This window comes from Trachurus trachurus (assembly GCF_905171665.1).
Source record: "Trachurus trachurus genome assembly, chromosome: 5".
Classification (NCBI taxonomy): Eukaryota; Metazoa; Chordata; class Actinopteri; order Carangiformes; family Carangidae; genus Trachurus; species Trachurus trachurus.
Genome location: NC_139896.1, coordinates 795,129 through 814,288, shown reverse-complemented (window position 1 = coordinate 814,288; position 19,160 = coordinate 795,129). Strand labels below are relative to the sequence as shown.

At 44.5% G+C, this 19,160-nt stretch overlaps 1 protein-coding gene across 1 annotated transcript; it reads left to right on the top strand.

The window, feature by feature from the left end:
* Positions 1-856: 856 nt before the first annotated feature.
* Positions 857-17,932, top strand: LOC310985574 (NACHT, LRR and PYD domains-containing protein 12-like; the record flags this gene model as incomplete). Its single annotated transcript, XM_083971189.1, is given in 11 exon segments — positions 857-935; positions 1,116-1,161; positions 4,292-4,394; positions 6,588-6,871; positions 7,655-9,537; positions 9,540-9,721; positions 9,853-10,026; positions 10,167-10,340; positions 10,481-10,654; positions 14,542-14,588; positions 17,376-17,932. Coding segments are annotated over 9 exon segments (3,564 nt in total). The 5' UTR covers positions 857-935; positions 1,116-1,161; positions 4,292-4,305.
* Positions 17,933-19,160: the final 1,228 nt, after the last annotated feature.

Here is a 19,160-nt window from a genome sequence, read left to right as displayed (position 1 = left end):
AGTACGTTTACATGCAGAGCTTAATCGAGCTATGCTCAAAATTCGATTTTGGCGTCAAGTCGGACTTCTGTCCTTATCTCAATATACATGCAACTGAGAAAATCGAATAACTGACGGGGTCCGCCCCCTCATGCGCCGTCACCCGTTGTTTCAGCCGGTTAATACGCCCCCCTGTCCTGTTGACTTTTCTGTCACCTCGTAAAAAACTGAATATAAACAACTTAGTAAGCTTATTAATAAATTCTCAACTGCAGTTCCCGACCAGACGCGCCAGTCTGGGCCGGATGCGCGCTGAGAATAGGATACGGGCTTCCTTTTTTCCTCTCCCTCTCTCTCTCTCTCTCTCTAATAAAACAATCTGGCTGGTTGCGCTGTGTATGTGTGAAATGCATTGAATCTGCGCTGACGTTGGTTTTTTTTTCTTTACTTTGCGGGGTTCGGGCGGCTTCTCTGCTCCACTTGGTGCTGTCTCTACGGTTGTGGAGCATGCGCACATGCGTTGTCCAGTTATACTCTGATTAAGGTGTATACATGACGGAGAAAATCGAATTCCAATTGCATTATCTGGGTGTCTTAATCGGAGTTCTCAACTCCGATTTCAGTCGGACTAAGGTGTTTACATGCACTTCAGTTGTCCAGTTATAGTCGGATTAAGGCAATAATTCGGTTTTTTCAAGTGTCATGTAAACGTACTGAATGATAGGCCTAAGGATATAGATTGATCACTTGCACTGCTATGAATAACTAAAAGTTATTCAACAATCAACGTGTCAACCACAAAGTCCACTCTGTTGTATCACATGATTTCTCAGTCTTCCTGTTGTGTTGCTCCACTTCCCTTTTCTCTGACAGCAGCTCAGAGACCAGTCAACTGTCACTGACTGAAGGAGAAACTGATGAAGACCCTCACATGTTAAAGTCCTGATGGAAAGTCTGTAAGTTCTGCTGCTTTTCTCTCTGTCTCACTCTTTCTCTCATTTCCTGTTTGCAGTTCCCTGTTTTCTACTTCCTGTCTTTCCTGTTGTGTTGACTGTCGTCATGTTAATGTCTCTACTCTTTGACTGTGAAGTGATTATAGACTGATGCTGATGCTTCTCTCTGTGTTTCCTCTACAGGTGAAGGAAGAGCGACTCTGACTGGATGTGGGTCTGAATTCACCTGGTGAGTGTCGTCTTTGTTCTAACACTCAGCTGATTCATGTTCTCAGTCCAGAGGGGAACTCACCTTTGTTCTGTTTGTTCTCCAGTGGATAAAGGTTCAGTTGTACATGAAGGAAGGTGGTGAATGTTGTGTTTTAAACATTTAGCTTTTTTTTTTTTTAAACCTTTATTTAACCAGGCGAGCATATTAAGAACAAAATTCTTATTTTCAAGTGCAGCCTGAAGGGGAAGGGGGAGGGGAGTGCTAAAAGTGAAAACAAGGTTATATAAATTACACAGAAAAATTCAATATAATACAATAAGCCGGTGCATATTCTCATTTGTCCAGGTCATAGTATTTCAAAGGAGGTTAAATCGAAAGCAACTGGACTTAGTTATTTGTCTAGGAAGACGTTTCACCTCTCATCCAAGAGGCTTCATCAGTTCATGTACACAGCTGACCAGGCTGGGACTGGTCCAACTATCTGGTGTGGAGACTCACTATTTAACCTCTTGTGTGGGCGTTTCACAAGGGTGATGATGTCACTGGTTCCCTTTTGTGCTCCAAGTGCCAACGACAGTCGTTTAAATGACTGCCTTTGATGGAAAGTTGGTTTCGACTTCGTTAGTGCACTATTGTTTTCTAACGACAGTCGTTGGAGTCACTTGCCACTTGTGAACAGTAGTTGTTCTTTGAGGCTAGATTGTTGAGTCTCCTGGGAAGGGATGAAAGGGCAGCATTGTAAATTGGAGATAGGTGGTGTCTCAGACCTCCTCCCCTGTTGAGGGTTGGTTTTTCTACTTTTACAAAAATGGCTTCTTTAACTCCTCTTTCAAAGAGAGATGGTTTGAAAGAGGAGTTAAAGAAGCCATTTTTGTAAAAGTAGAAAAACCAACCCTCAACAGGGGAGGAGGTCTGAGACACCACCTATCTCCAATTTACAATGCTGCCCTTTCATCCCTTCCCAGGAGACTCAACAATCTAGCCTCAAAGAACAACTACTGTTCACAAGTGGCAAGTGACTCCAACGACTGTCGTTAGAAAACAATAGTGCACTAACGAAGTCGAAACCAACTTCCCACCAACGACTGTCACTCCAACGACTGTCGTTGGCACTTGGAGCACAAAAGGGAACCAGTGACATCATCACCCTTGTGAAACGCCCACACAAGAGGTTAAATAGTGAGTCTCCACACCAGATAGTTGGACCAGTCCCAGCCTGGTCAGCTGCGTACATGAACTGATGAAGCCTCTTGGATGAGAGGTGAAACGTCTTCCTAGACAAATAACTAAGTCCAGTTGCTTTCGATTTAACCTCCTTTGAAAAAAAAAAATATATATATATAATACAATACAATACAATACAATACAATACAATAAAACAGTTAATCAATAGGGCATGACAGAGGCCTATATTGAAGGGGAACTATGCAAGATTTGACAGAACAGTTCCTTCAATTAACCACCCTTCAAAGACCAAAACAATATGGAGGACTCGATGCCCCAAATTTCTACCATTACTGTCTCTCTCACCAATTGCAATATATTCACCATTGGACCAACAGCTCAAATTCTGCCTGGTTGGACATCGAGCAAACCATCTGCAAAGACTTGACCATCCAAGACATAATCTTCATAGATAAATCCATTAGAACCCATGACTGTTTCAAATACAACACTATAAACACTACCCTTGCAGCCTGGTGGAAAACAAATGAAATCTTAAATCTCCAGCTCACCCCATGCAACTCCACCCCCATCTGGCACAACCCAATGGTCAAAATTGACAAAAAAACAATCAACTTTACATCCTGGAGACAGAGAGGAATAACCAGCCTAGGGGACCTTTTCAGGGACGGCTCTCTCATGACCTTCGACCTACTGAAACAGAAATATAACCTCCCACAAAATTGTCAATTCCAATACCTACAATTAAAGGAAACCATTAAAACAATTATTGATATTAATAACTTCCACAACCCAGCCCCCCCCTACTACTGAAACTAAATCTCCTCAAACCCAAGAGACTTCTCTCCCAGATTTATAAACTTCTCTCCCATCATGACAACACCACTTCATTACCAATAGACAAATGGACCTCAGACCTTCACATCCAAACAGACATCAATTGGCAAACCATTTGTAATAACACATTCACTATGTCACCCAACTCCAATATACAGTTAATTCAATATAAAGTACTACACAGAATACACATCACCACCCACAAAATGCACCTGATGGGCTTCACTGACACCAACACCTGCGTACACTGCCCAGCCACAATAGACAACTACCCCCATGCACTTTGGTACTGCCCCCCAATTAGACGCTTTTGGTCGGAGGTCATGGGAGAGCTATCCAAGATTCTCAGCCTCAGCATCTCAATCCACCCCACCATAGCCTTACTCGGTGACATTTCTAACTTACCAATCCCAAAACATCATCAAACATTTATCCTCATCGCCACAACCATGGCCAAAAAAATAATACTACTCAATTGGAAAGACAGAACAAAACTTTCAATACAACATTGGTATAATCTGTTAACTGAACATTCAAATTTGGAAAAACTCACATTCACAATGAAAGATAATATCACCCATTACAATAAAACCTGGTCACCATTCATGCAATTCGTCCAGAGCTGATTCCTCGAATCCCCCCCCCCCCCACCCCACTCTCTCTTCTCCCTCATTCTTATTCCTATTCCTATCTTTATTTTTGTTTTATTTCCAATATATCTGCCCCACCTTCTCTTCCCCCTCATTCCTATTTGTTTTATTTCCAATATATCTGCCCCACCTTCTCTTCCCCCTCATTCCTATTCCTATCTTTATTTTTGTTTTATTTCCAATATATCTGCTCAACACCTCCTCTCGTAACTCCACTCTCCAATCTCCGATTAGATCTCCCCTAGCTCGTATGTTTGTTTGTTTTGTAAAGCGTCCCTTGTCCCATACGTTCTCGTACACGTCTAACTGTCGGTGTAATTGTTCTGTAATATGTGTTTAATTGTGCAATAAAAAAAAAAGAACAGTTCCTTCAGCACCATCTGCTGGTTGACAGCAGAATGACACTGTGGTGGACAGGTGTGTAAACCTTGTTGTGTAAACCTTGTTGTTCTGACTGAGTGCAGCTCTCCCTGCAGGTGGAGGCTCAGCTATGGATCAGTGTGAGGACAGAGAGGAGGGAGCCCCCCCCTCTGAAACCACTGTGTGTGGGGAACATGAGAGCCGGACCAGAGGTCAAAGGTGAGATGAGATTGTGTAACAGCACATGTGGTACACTATCGAAGACACTGGTTATTGCAGTTAATGTGTAAGAACTGAGGTATCCCAGCAGGTACACTTTATTTTAATGTGCTCATTCCTGTATCAAAGAGTAACAAAGGTGTATTAACACAACTGTTACATAGACTAAGTTAACAGCACACATGTTCCAAGAGTCAAGAGGCAGGAGGAAGATTGATGGAAAAGGTTGCCCAGGCAACATGGGTTGTGGTTTCACCCATTTTTCTTGCAGGTGTACCCCTTCCCCAAAGAGAGAGGCCACTTTGACAAAGTATTGTAACAAGCATTTCTTATTACAAGTGTAACAAGGACCTGTAAGTACATCAAAATACACTATGTATTTACAATGTAAGTACATGTTATTACATACGGTTACATAGGTAATTACACTGTAATTAATTAGGTAGATACACAGGAACAAGGACCCCTTAAAATAAAGTATATATAACAAATGATCTTGTGCTCAAAATAATATTGTTGTTAGGAACATAATTGATAAGAGTGTTGGTAATAGAAAAATCTCAATTCCTGTTGTGATTAAAGCAGAAGTAACTGATCCGGTCGTTTTCGCTAATGCTGCGTTCCAGGCCGGCTTTTGAAATCGTAAATTACACCTTCAAGTCACAACTTACGACTTTGTAGCGTTCCAGGCAACCCACTCATGTTTTTCCGACCTGTTTTACCTGTGAAAGTCACTATAACGGCCACTCGTAACTTCCGACCGGTGAACTCGTACCAGATCGAACTGGTATGACTTCACAGCTCGGAGTTATGAGTGTCCTTGAACGCACCATAACAGTCCTCGTCCCTACGTCACCACATTCAGGGCGTCCCTTGGCTGCACACACAGCCCTGCATGCCGTTCTCTCTCCTCATTGGATAAAAACTGTAGGATACGATAAATGTTTTCTCCTCGGCTCAGAGCAGAGCAGAGTGACTGAGAGACCCGTGTTTCGGTTCAAACACTCTATGTAAGTAATTGCTGTCGGAAGATATAACTATTTAAGACTTATATTAACACAAATATATCACTTACTTCTGCTTTAAAGCCCTGAGATGAACATCAGGTAGAAGTTAACAGTGCAGAGTGAAGGTCAGTAACTCTGTCTGTGGTTAAAGTACCAAGAGGTCTGCAGATCGAATGTTCACTGGAACAAATGAATCAGTTTCAGCTTTAAGATCATCATACACACTGTCATTTTACAAATTGTTCTATTTACTCACAGTATATGTGTCAGGTCTGGGCTGGAAGGAGGACTCAGGTGCAGAGTGGCAAAAGGCAGAAGCCAGTTTTATTTTAACAACAAAAACCCACTCCAAAGGAGGGAAACAAAAAACACTCACGATGAGGCAAAAAGGCAAACAGGCAATTGGACAAGGAAGCTCAATAAACTATGGACTATGGGCTGGGGTGAACGAAGGACGAAACACTCTGGCACAAGACAATGGGAGACACAGAACATAGACACACAGGTAATGGGGAACAGGTGGAGACAATTAGAAATCAAGGCAGGCAGACTGGTGACACACAAGGGAAGGGCAAGTGACCTGAAACGAGAGGGCAGTTAGATTTCAAAATAAAAAAAAGAAGTCACAAGACAAAAACAAAAACACCATCACTGTGTTGTGACAATATGTTAGAAATAAACCTGTCTGGCCCAGAACGTCATGACTGTTTGAGAGAATGCACACTAAGGAGAACTACACTGCCTTGGCCATTTGTGCTGTTCAAAAAAGAGTTTCAGGTTTATATGGACAAAGATATGGTTCATCCATTTTAAAAGGACTGTAAACAGCAGCTAAATATAATTACAGACAACTAGCTACAGAACTTTACATTGTAACATTACATCTCCCTGTTTTCTATTTCTTTTACAACGCAATGAAGTTCTGTAGTGTTCACAACGGGTTCACACAGGCTCAAAGAGGGAAAACACTGAGTTCAGGGGAATCAGCTTGTGGCTCTGCCTCAGCTGTGTGATACCATTATGAGAGGCAACCAGAGATTCAGACTGGTTTGAATCCATCTGACCATCTGTTTGCCTTTTGGGAGGGGTTCATCTCTTCTCCTTACCCCTGTAAACTGCAAAAATGGTCAGAATTCAGTCATGCAGTGTAAACCCAGTTTCAAACTGTTTGTCATTCCTCTTTCAGGGAAAAGACGGAGACACTCCCAGAGATCCTTTTGAAGACTTTGGAGGATTTGGGAGATGTTGATTTTTATAAATTCAGGTGGTACCTGTGGCAAAGAGGAGTCCTAGAAGACCTCCCATCAATCCCAAAAAGTCGACTGGAGAAAGCAAACAGGGAAGACACAGTGGATCTACTGGTCCAGACCTACTGTATAAACACTGTGAAAGTCACCAAAACAGTCCTGGAGAAGATTAATCAGAATGATCTACTGAGAAATTTCACACAGCCCATCTCAGAACCCAAACGTAAGTTTGATCAAAAATGTGAAGTTATAAGGACGTTGTAGAGTGGTCAATCAAAACCAGGTGGATGAGGACAGTTTCATCATCCAAAGAGCTTCTTTGGTCTTGTCAGCAGAGTGGGGAGTCTCTGTAGGGAGTCTTAAATGTCACATGTGGGTAGTGGCAGTCTTACAGCCTGGTTGCACTGGACGCGGAACCGAAGCGCAGCGCCCTGGAGCGGAGGCAGTTTCAGATAGGCCAAAAGTTAACCGGTCTGCCTGGTCGCACATCTCGCGCTGTGGAGCGCAGTGCGCGCACCTGCAGCGCTTCAGATCGGTTAAGTTCTATTTTTTTTTAATTGAGGCTGTGTCAGTGTCTTCTGTCTCTTCATGTAATCAAACACTGACTAATGTTGAGCACCTGTTGCAGGACTCACTGTTCTTGTTAATTGAAATAATTATTTTTGACACTGGCGGTAAATTTTGGGTCATTGTTATGCTGCGGAAAAAATTTGGGCCCGGTCAGAGGCCTTTCGGATGGTAATGCATGATGGATAAGAATCTAAACATTTACATAGTCAAAACAGAATCGAGAAACGTGTTCAGAAGCGATACAATACATGAAAACATGTGGGAGAGGTTCACAATGATGCTAACATGGAGAGGAATTGATCTCTTTGAAATGTTACTTTTATACAACTTTCTAAATGAACAGAGAACAGAGAAGGTGTTTCCATGATTCATGTTTTCTATACAATAACTACAATAATAACTTATCATTGACGTCATTGGTCCTTCATTCTTACAGAGATTCTCACTGGCTGCCAATGTAAACTCAAATCCAACCTGAAGGAGAAGTTCCAGTCTGTGTTTGAGGGCATCGCTATAGCAGGACACCAAACCCTTCTGAACCAGATCTACACAGAGCTCTACATCACACAGGGAGGGACTGGAGAGGTCAATGATGAACACGAGGTCAGGCAGATTGAAACAGCGTCCAGGAAACCAGACAGACCAGAAACAACCATCAGACAAGAAGACATCTTTAAAGCCCCAACTGGAAGAGACCGACCAATCAGAAGAGTGATGACAAAGGGAGTGGCTGGCATTGGGAAAACAGTCTTAACACAGAAGTTCACTCTGGACTGGGCTGAAGACAAAACCAACCAGGACATACACTTCACATTTCCCTTCTCCTTCAGAGAGCTGAATGTGCTGAGAGAGAAAAAGTTCAGCTTGGTGGAACTTGTTCATCACTTCTTCTCTGAAACCAAAGCAGCAGGAATCTGCAGGTTTGATCAGTTCCAGGTCGTCTTCATCTTTGACGGTCTGGACGAGTGTCGACTTCCTCTGGACTTCCACAACACTGAGATCCTGACTGATGTGACAGAGTCCACCTCAGTCAACGTGCTGCTGACCAACCTCATCAGGGGGAACCTGCTTCCCTCTGCTCGCCTCTGGATAACCACACGACCTGCAGCAGCCAATCAGATCCCTCCTGAGTGTGTTCACATGGTGACAGAGGTCAGAGGGTTCACTGACCCACAGAAGGAGGAGTACTTCAGGAAGAGGTTCAGAGATGAGGAGCAGGCCAGAGAGATCATCTCCCACATCAAGACATCACGAAGCCTCCACATCATGTGCCACATCCCAGTCTTCTGCTGGATCACTGCTACAGTTCTGGAGAAGCTGTTGAAGACCAGAGAGGGAGGAGAGCTGCCCAAGACCCTGACTCAGATGTACATCCACTTCCTGGTGGTTCATCTAAAACTGAAGAAGGCCAAGTATGATGAAGGAGCTGAGACAGATCCACACTGGAGTCCAGAGAGCAGGGAGATGATTGAGTCTCTTGGAAAACTGGCTTTTAAGCAGCTGCAGAAAGGAAACCTGATCTTCTATGAATCAGACCTGACGGAGTGTGGCATCGATATCAGAGCAGCCTCAGTGTACTCAGGAGTGTTCACACAGATCTTTAGATTGGAGAGCGGCCTGTACCAGGACAAGGTGTTCTGCTTCGTCCATCTGAGTGTTCAGGAGTTTCTGGCTGCTCTTCATGTCCATCTGACCTTCATCAACTCTGGAGTCAATCTGATGTCAGGAAAGAAATTAACCTTTAAACTTTTTAAACTGTTCAGAGACAAATCATCACATTTCTACCAGAGTGCTGTGGACGAGGCCTTACAGAGTCCAAATGGACACCTGGACTTGTTCCTCCGCTTCCTCCTGGGTCTTTCACTGGAGACCAATCAGAATCTCCTACGAGGTCTGATGACTCTGACAGGAAGTGAATCACAGACCAATCAGAAAACAGTCCAGTACATCAAGAAGAAGATCAATAAGAATCTGTCTGCAGAGAAAAGCATCAACCTGTTCCACTGTCTGAATGAACTAAATGATCGTTCTCTAGTGGAGGAGATCCAACAGTCCCTGAGATCAGGACGTCTCTCCACAGATGAACTGTCTCCTGCTCAATGGTCGGCTCTGGTCTTCATCTTACTGTCATCAGAAGAAGATCTGGACGAGTTTGACCTGAGGAAATACTCTGCTTCAGAGGAGGCTCTTCTGAGGCTGCTGCCAGTAGTCAAAGCTTCAAATAAAGCTCTGTATGTGCACATATATCCATCTACATTTACTGTATCTTCTTCTTTAGTCACAACAAAAATATTAGTCGTTTACTTTTGTTTTCCTGATTCCTCTTCAGACTGAACTACTGTGACCTCTCAGAGAGAAGCTGTGAAGCTCTGTCCTCAGTCCTCAGCTCCCAGTCCTCTAGTCTGAGACACCTGGACCTGAGTAACAACGACCTGCAGGACTCAGGAGTGAAGCTGCTGTCTGGTGGACTGGAGAGTCCACACTGTAGACTGGAGACTCTCAGGTGAGGATACAAGTTGTACAAGTAAGTTGTTGGTGATGATGAGATGTTCAGCAGTCTGTTGAGATCCTCAACATCTCTGTTCACATGATTTTGTAAAATTTGGAGTTTATTATATATTTTTTTATCTCCAGTCTGTCAGGATGTCTGGTCACAGAGGAAGGCTGTGCTTCTCTGGCTTCAGCTCTGAGCTCCAACCCCTCCCATCTGAGAGAGCTGGACCTGAGTAACAACGACCTGCAGGACTCAGGAGTGAAGCTGCTGTCTGGTGAACTGGAGGATCCAGACTGTACACTGGAAACTCTCTGGTCAGGATACAGCTGTTTGTTGGACAACTGATCTTTAACATCCTTCTGTAACTTGTTGGTGAAGATGCTCAACGTTTGCAGGATTTTCCTGTTGATGTGATTTTCTAAAACTCTGAGTTCATCATGTTTTCTATCTCCAGTCTGTCAGGATGTCTGGTCACAGAGGAAGGCTGTGCTTCTCTGGCCTCAGCTCTGAGCTCCAACCCCTCCCATCTGAGACACCTGGACCTGGGTAACAACAACCTGCAGGACTCAGGAGTGAAGCTGCTGTCTGGTGGACTGGAGAGTCCAAACTGTGGACTGGAGAATCTTAGGTCAGGATACAGCTGTTTGTTGGACAGCTGATCTTGAACATCCTTATGTAACTTGTTGGTGAAGATGCTCAACGTTTGCAGGATTTTCCTGTTGATGTGATTTTGCAAAATTGGGAGTTTATTATATTTTCTATTTTTAGTCTGTCAGGATGTCTGGTCACAGAGGAAGGCTGTGCTTCTCTGGCCTCAGCTCTGAGCTCCAACCCCTCCCATCTGAGAGAGCTGGACCTGAGCTACAACCATCCAGGAGACTCAGGAGTGAAGCTGCTGTCTGCTGGACTGGAGGATCCAGACTGGAGACTGGAGACTCTCAGGTACGATCAGACAACAAGGACTCAGTCTGTCCTGTCTTTTATGTTTACCTGCTCGGTCAGTCGTCGTGAAAGACGTCTGATTTCTCTTAAGCTGGGGACACACTACGCGATTTTCACAGTTGTTGCCGGTATAGAAAAGACTATGAGTTCACACTACACAAACCGTGCGAAGCTTCCTGCTGCACAAGACTCATACACAGACTATTGCACAAGGCTGACAAAAGACCCGTGGAATTAACAATAAAGAAAATGATAATACTGCAACCACCAGAGTACAAGGCTGCAGGTGACAGGTCGCGCTGTTCACCATGCTCTGTAAAAATGCATAAAAACAAAACTTATCAACCAGCGTTTCCCATTAATAAACGAGTCTGTGGCGGCCGCAACTCTCTCGCACTGGCACACACATACGCACTTACACACACACACACACACACACACACACACACACACACACACACAGGCACACGGCCGCATGGACAGGTCGCGTTTTGATGGTAAAAAACATATAATAAACATACACACTAAATCGTGCTGGAGTCACATAAACATGGCGTGCCACACATCTTTTTCCAGTCAGTTGTCCTGGAAACGTGACACTGATGGATCCATGGTTTGGACCAGAGTGAAAACAAACGTGTGTCAACGCGAACCTTACGAGCTGAATCTGGTGAAAGCACTGCGGCTCTCAGAGATCCGGAGCTCTGACGCTGCAGGGGACGACGTGCTAACAGCTAACAGTCATGCTACAGCAGCTGGCTGAGCGTCTAGAGCCACGGCTCAGTTGACATTGACTCGGTGCGTTCCTCTCAGTCAGCTGGTGAAGCAGCGGTCTGATAAGCATGAAATAGAAAGAGGAGGGGCGGGGGTGCGGGCAAGGCAAGGCAATTTTATTTGTATAGCCCATTTTTACCAACAGTTTGTCTCAAGGGGAGGAGAGGAGAGGACAGGGGAAGGAAGGGGAGAGGAGAGGAGGAGAAAGGAGAGGGCTCTGTGTAACCAGATGTGTTCCCAGCAGTCTAAGCCTATAGCAGCGTAGCTATAAAATGGTTCAGAGCTACCTGAACCAGCCCTAACTAAAAGCCCTGTCATAAAGGAAGGTCTTAAGTCTAGACTTAAATGTAGTTAGAGTGTCTGCCTCTCTGACCCATGGAGAGAGCTGGTTCCACAGTAAAGGAGCCCGGTAACTGAAGGCTCTACCTCCCAGTCTGTTTTTAGAGATACTGGGAGTCACTAACAGACCTGCGTTCTGGGAGCGGAGTGCTCTGGTAGGACAGTAAGGAATGATTAGTTCTTTCAGATAGGATTGAGCTTTATCATTAAGAGCCTTATAAGTCAGCAGAAGGATTTTGAAGTCTATTCTAAATCTTACAGGAAGCCATTGGAGAGAAGCTAAGGTGGGAGAGATGTGCTCTCTCTTCCTAACTCCTGTCAAAACCCTCGCTGCAGCGTTCTGGACCAGCTGGAGACTCTTTAGAGAGTTTTTCGGGCGGGGCCAGCAGCTTGCCTGGAGCAAGGATCACAGTGCAAATTAGAACTATATCGATATGCGATATGGTCTGATTCCATATCACATTAAAAAATATATCGATGGGGCGCCGAGTAGCGCAGTGGGTTAAGCAGGCGCCCCATGTGTTGAGGCTATAGTCCTCGTGCAGGCGGCCCCTCAAATCCCGCATCGGACGGACCTTTCCTGTGTATTGTTCCCCCTCTCTCTGCCTCTCCATTTTCTGTCTCTCTCGACTGTACTATCAAATATAGGCATGAAAAAGCACCAAAAAATATATATATCGATATATTTTCTATATTGATGTATCGCCCAGCCCTAACATGTAGCCTGTCGGTTTTGTTATTAGCTTATTGTTATTACAAGGGGGCGAAGCACAAGGTGGAAGAGACTCCATTTAAACTTTAATCTGTAGACACAAGTCTTGTGTATTGGTGTATTAATCCATGTTTCGATAGTTCATAGTTTTTGATCAATCCTTGTTCAATGACCATGATCATTTTTGGAGAAATTATGAGATTAATGGGTGTGTATTGCACGGAATGTGGGTGACATCATCGGTTAGAGTAAGAGAGAGCCCAGAAAAACTCCAGATTTTTTCCCATTTCCACACTCGGCCCGGCCACAATTTACACTCTACACACATGATTTTTTCCAAATTTGTAGACAAACTTGTTCTGTTTCTCATCATGCGCTCAAAATATCAGAGAGACTTACAGAATTTGAATTATCAGCCTCAGCCTCTAAGTGCGGCCACGTCTGTCTCTGCTCCTCATTGACTCTAATACAAAGATTTTCTGAGAGAAGCAGAACGGCCTGATGTTTTAAAACTGCCAGCGTCGCCAAAATATTTACTGTAGAAACACCAAATCATACCAAAATTTTCAGGAAGTCCTTAGAGCACCGCAAGCCTAAATGTGAGACCGGTGCAGAGGCAGAAAATGGCTCTTTTTCTCCACGTTTCTGTCTGTCTCAGCCTGCGGGGGCCCCTATCGCCATGGTAACCTCTGTGATCCTCAGGCCAGAGCTCGTTAACTTCATAAACAATCCACCTGGCGCTCGTTTAAATGTTTATAAACACCGACACAGCTAAATCAGACTGACACAGGATGCAGCTCATAGTCACACACACACACACACACACACACACACACACACACACACACACACACACACACACACACACACACACAGACAGGTAACCTAATGTGGTTACAGCTCCTCCATATCAGTGCTTATAGAAAGATGATTATGTGTCTGATCAGTTCTGTCTTGACCTTAAGATCGTGAGTTTGATTCCCATGTTGACAGAGATGGCACAACCGGCAGTAGCTCCCGTGGCCCTCTCAACATTTCCCAGAGGACATTTTCTAGTTTAGATATAAACCACTCTGACTGTGTTTCTTCCTCCAGGTTGAACAGTAGTTTAGATATAAAACCACTCTGTGTTTCTTCCTCCATGTTGAACAGTAGTTTAGATATAAAACCACTCTGTGTTTCTTCCTCCATGTTGAACAGTAGTTTAGATATAAAACCACTCTGTGTTTCTTCCTCCATGTTGAACAGTAGTTTAGATATAAAACCACTCTGACTGTGTTTCTTCCTCCAGGTTGAACGGTAGTTTAGATATAAACCACTCTGACTGTGTTTCTTCCTCCAGGTTGAACGGTAGTTTAGATATAAACCACTCTGACTGTGTTTCTTCCTCCAGGTTGAACGGTAGTTTAGATATAAACCACTCTGACTGTGTTTCTTCCTCCAGGTTGAACAGTAGTTTAGATATAAACCACTCTGACTGTGTTTCTTCCTCCAGGTTGAACGGTAGTTTAGATATAAAACCACTCTGACTGTGTTTCTTCCTCCAGGTTGAACGGTAGTTTAGATATAAACCACTCTGACTGTGTTTCTTCCTCCAGGTTGAACGGTAGTTTAGATATAAACCACTCTGACTGTGTTTCTTCCTCCAGGTTGAACAGTAGTTTAGATATAAACCACTCTGACTGTGTTTCTTCCTCCAGGTTGAACGGTAGTTTAGATATAAACCACTCTGACTGTGTTTCTTCCTCCAGGTTGAACGGTAGTTTAGATATAAAACCACTCTGACTGTGTTTCTTCCTCCAGGTTGAACAGTAGTTTAGATATAAAACCACTCTGACTGTGTTTCTTCCTCCAGGTTGAACAGTAGTTTAGATATAAACCACTCTGACTGTGTTTCTTCCTCCAGGTTGAACAGTAGTTTAGATATAAAACCACTCTGACTGTGTTTCTTCCTCCAGGTTGAACAGTAGTTTAGATATAAAACCACTCTGACTGTGTTTCTTCCTCCAGGTTGAACAGTAGTTTAGATATAAAACCACTCTGACTGTGTTTCTTCCTCCAGGTTGGACCATGGTGGAGAGCACAGGCTAAAACCTGGTCTCAGGAAATGTAAGTGTTGATTTACCGGCTTGATTTACGCTATGTTTACACGTGCCCGGCTATTTTCATGAACGGGCATTTCAGCCTCTCCATTTACAAAAAAACTGCGTGCACACCAGTCCGTTTTCAGAAAAGTTTTCGTTTACACTAACACGTGTTCATGCCGTCAAGAGCATGCCAAACCTGTAGGTGGCAGTGTAGCGAGAAGCTCAAGCCCACGTTAGCCAATCAGAATCCCGCACATGATCCCACATAGCAATAGATAGATAGATAGATAGATAGATAGATAGATAGATAGATAGATAGATAGATAGATAGATAGATTTATTGTATGGTTGATACAACGAAATTACATTGCACTCAATATACTGGGCTCAGTAGCAACAAATAAAAGCAATTAATTACTCTAGTAAAATTAAAAAGTATACTCATCCATACATCGTCTCATCCATTCAGTCACATTCACGTCATCATACATCACACCATTTACTCAATACCTTGTATTCATTAACAACAACAACGTCACTTGCCCTCCTTGTGTGTAAAGTTTTAATATGTTTTCATGCGAGAAAGTAACTGTTTAGATCCAAATATACGGCCAGTTTATCCAAATGACGGCTGTTTAGAAGTTTGCTCCGATGTTTCTCAGAGAGGTTTTTTTTTTTTTCGGACAAGTAAATCTCCTGTGCAGCAGCGACCGTGACATCACAGAGACAGTGTCCACTCTGCAGAGCTGCTCGGCCGGCCAACCTCCTTCGTCATCCCGGGGGAGAAAACGATCGCTAATTAACTTACCCACAGGTTTTTAGAGGTTTACCACCGGCTGGTTAAATTATTTTTAGGAGATAAATGTTGGTCTCAGTGATGAAATCTAACAATTGTGGCAGTAGCAGTTTGTTTGAATGAAAAGTGAAGCTTCATGATAACGTTATTGGACAGAAGAGCAGCGCTGCCTCGGGGCTCTGGAGCCTACAGACAGAAATCACTACATTTACAAAAATAAATAAATGTTTTACAATGAACACATCAGTCTGCATTAACTCTTTGACTGCCAGCCATTCTCACAGCAGCTTCCTCCAGCTTGCCAGGCATTTTCCAGCTTTTTGACTGATTTCCGTAGACCCACCATATATTATGTACTGTTACTACATACACATTCAACCCATCAAAGGAAAGATGAGGGTCTCTACTTTCCAGCAAAAAAACCTGTTTGTTTCTATCTTGTTCCAGTCTTGTGAAATTTGCGGTTGAATATAGGTTAGTTTAGCCCAAAATGCCATTTTGGCACCAAAATCTTGAGAAAAAGAGGTTTTTGTGTCGGCCGTCATTTTCAGGTGAACCAGTACAATTGGCTCCTTTATATTTTGCTTTAGTGATGCCTCAGCATCTGTACAGTTGTTCTCTTGTAAACAACAACTAAATCAACACTGACAAATGACTTTTGATGACAACAGACAAAACTTTTAGCTACTGACACACACTACTGCAGCCTTTTTTCTTTCTTTTCTTTGAGTTACAACTTTTTCTTTCCTTTTTTTTAGTGTGTGTGCGTACGTGACGTGTGTGTGTGCATGTACGTGTGCGTGTGTGTGTGTGTGCGTGCGTGTGTGCGCGGATCAGTTCGACAGGTTTTTGTAGCCGAAACACGGCGCTTTAGATCAGATCAGCTTCCTCTGGTCAGCAGGCAGCGGTCTCACTCTCTCTCTCTGTCTCACACACACATCCACACACACACACACACACACACACACACACACACACACACACACACACACACACACACACAGCCTACAGCTCTGGCTGACGTGCCCCTGAACCCACAGCCACAGACAGTCTGCTCACAACAGACACTCCCACCATCTTTAGCTCTCGTCACGTTCGCCGGCGCCGTCTGCTCCTCATCCACACTAGATCGCGGGATTTTCAAGCTGCTATTTGAGTGATTTCTCGCAAAATCTGGCGACTTTCCAAACGCTCTTGACGACTAACGATGAGCGATCAACGGGGTTGTTGTTACTAACGTTTGTGCTTTGTATCACGGAGCTGCACGGAGCTGCACGGAGCTTCGATGAGCTGCCGAGCCGCCATGAGCCCCGCCGCCGCCCCCGAAGCTCTCACCGGCGGCCAGAGTGTCACGGAGCGGCGCCGCTGCAGTCAGACACCCGCACCGCTCCGTGAGGGGGGAAAAACACGCTATATTTTTTATATCTCTCAATCCAAATGTGTTTTTCTGCACTTTATTTTGATGATACAAGTCTGATCTTCACAGAGGAGTAGGGCAAGACATTCAACATGGCGTTGCCATTAAAAAAACGCTAAGACGAGTTATCTCGTCTTTGGCAAACTACGCTTGGATTCCCTAAGACGAGATAACTCGTCTTTGGCAGTGAAAGAGTTAAATCGTATTATTATTTATTTATTTTATTATGTTATATGATGTGGTTACGGTACACGGCAAATATAACTACTCTACCGTCTTTGGTTACGGTTAGACGTCAGAGTCTGACGTCGGCTGCCCAAATCTCGGTTTTTCTCTGTTTACATGCAAATGTGCAAACTGAATTTTCCAAAATCTCCATTCAGGCCGGAGTTTTTAAAAAGCATCGTTTTCAGGGGCAAATTCTCCGTTTGGGGTTAGGGTTAACCGGGTAGGTATAAACGGGGCATTAATGTAACTAATGATCAGACAACAGCTCTCTGTCAGTTTGTCTTTAAATAGAATGTTGATTCAATAATCAATCAATGAACCATCAGATGATGAACTGCAGCTGTGTTGTGTCTTGTTCTCTCCATCAGACGCCTGTCAACTGGAAGTGGACATGGACACAGTGAACAAACGCCTCAAACTGTCTGACAACAACAGGACGGTGGAATATGTGACAAAGGATCAGCCATATCCTGGTCATCCAGACAGATTTGACCCGTGGCCTCAGCTGCTGTGTTCAACTGGTCTGACTGGTCGCTGCTACTGGGAGGTCAAGTGGAGCGGATGGGTTCATGTATCAGTGAGTTACAGAGGAATCAACAGGAAAGGAGTCAGTGCTGACTGTTGGTTTGGAAGAAATGATCAGTCCTGGAGTCTGGACTGCTATGGTGGTCGTTATTCTGTCTGGCACAACAACATACAAACATCCATCTCCTCCTCTGTCTCTAACAGAGTAGCAGTGTATGTGGACTGTCCTGCTGGCTCTCTGTCCTTCTACAAAGTCTTCTCTAACAGACGGATCCACCTCTACACCTTCAACACCACCTTCACTCAACCTCTGTATCCTGGGTTTGGGTTAGGGTTCAGCCGTGGTTCCTCAGTGTCTCTGGTTGATGTGTTGGACGGAGAGTCTCTGGTTGATGTGTAGTGTAGGATGGAGAGTCCCTGGTTGATGTGTAGTGTAGGACGGAGAGTCTCTGGTTGATGTGTAGGACGGAGAGTCTCTGGTTGATGTGTAGTGTAGGACGGAGAGTCTCCGGTCGATGTGTAGTGTAGGACGGAGAGTCTCCGGTTGATGTGTAGGACGGAGAGTCTCCGGTCGATGTATAGGATGGAGAGTCTCTGGTTGGTTGATGTGTAGGACGGAGAGTCTCCGGTCGATGTGTAGGATGGAGAGTCTCTGGTTGGTTGATGTGTAGGACGGAGAGTCTCCGGTCGATGTGTAGGACGGAGAGTCTCCGGTTGATGTGTAGGATGGAGAGTCTCTGGTTGATGTGTAGGACGGAGAGTCTCTGGTTGGTTGATGTGTAGGACGGAGAGTCTCTGGTTGATGTGTAGGACGGAGAGTCTCTGGTTGATGTGTAGGACGGAGAGTCTCTGGTTGATGTGTAGGACGGAGAGTCTCCGGTCGATGTGTAGTGTAGGACGGAGAGTCTCCGGTCGATGTGTAGGACGGAGTCTCTGGTTGATGTGTAGAATGGAGAGTCTCTGGTTGATGTGTAGTGTAGGACGGAGAGTCTCTGGTTGATGTGTAGAATGGAGAGTCTCTGGTTGATGTGTAGTGTAGGACGGAGAGTCTCCGGTTGATGTGTAGGATGGAGAGTCTCTGGTTGATGTGTAGAATGGAGAGTCTCTGGTTGATGTGTAGTGTAGGACGGAGAGTCTCCGGTCGATGTGTAGGATGGAGAGTCTCTGGTTGATGTGTAGGACGGAGAGTCTCTGGTTGATGTGTAGGACGGAGAGTCTCTGGTTGATGTGTAGTGTAGGACGGAGAGTCTCCGGTTGATGTGTAGGACGGAGAGTCTCTGGTTGATGTGTAGTGTAGGACGGAGAGTCTCTGGTTGATGTGTAGAATGGAGAGTCTCTGGTTGATGTGTAGTGTAGGACGGAGAGTCTCCGGTCGATGTGTAGGACGGAGAGTCTCTGGTTGATGTGTAGTGTAGGATGGAGAGTCTCTGGTTGATGTGTAGTGTAGGACGGAGAGTCTCTGGTTGATGTGTAGTGTAGGACGGAGAGTCTCTGGTTGATGTGTAGTGTAGGACGGAGAGTCTCTGGTTGATGTGTAGAATGGAGAGTCTCTGGTTGATGTGTAGTGTAGGACGGAGAGTCTCCGGTTGATGTGTAGGACGTTGAGTCTCCGGTCGATGTGTAGGATG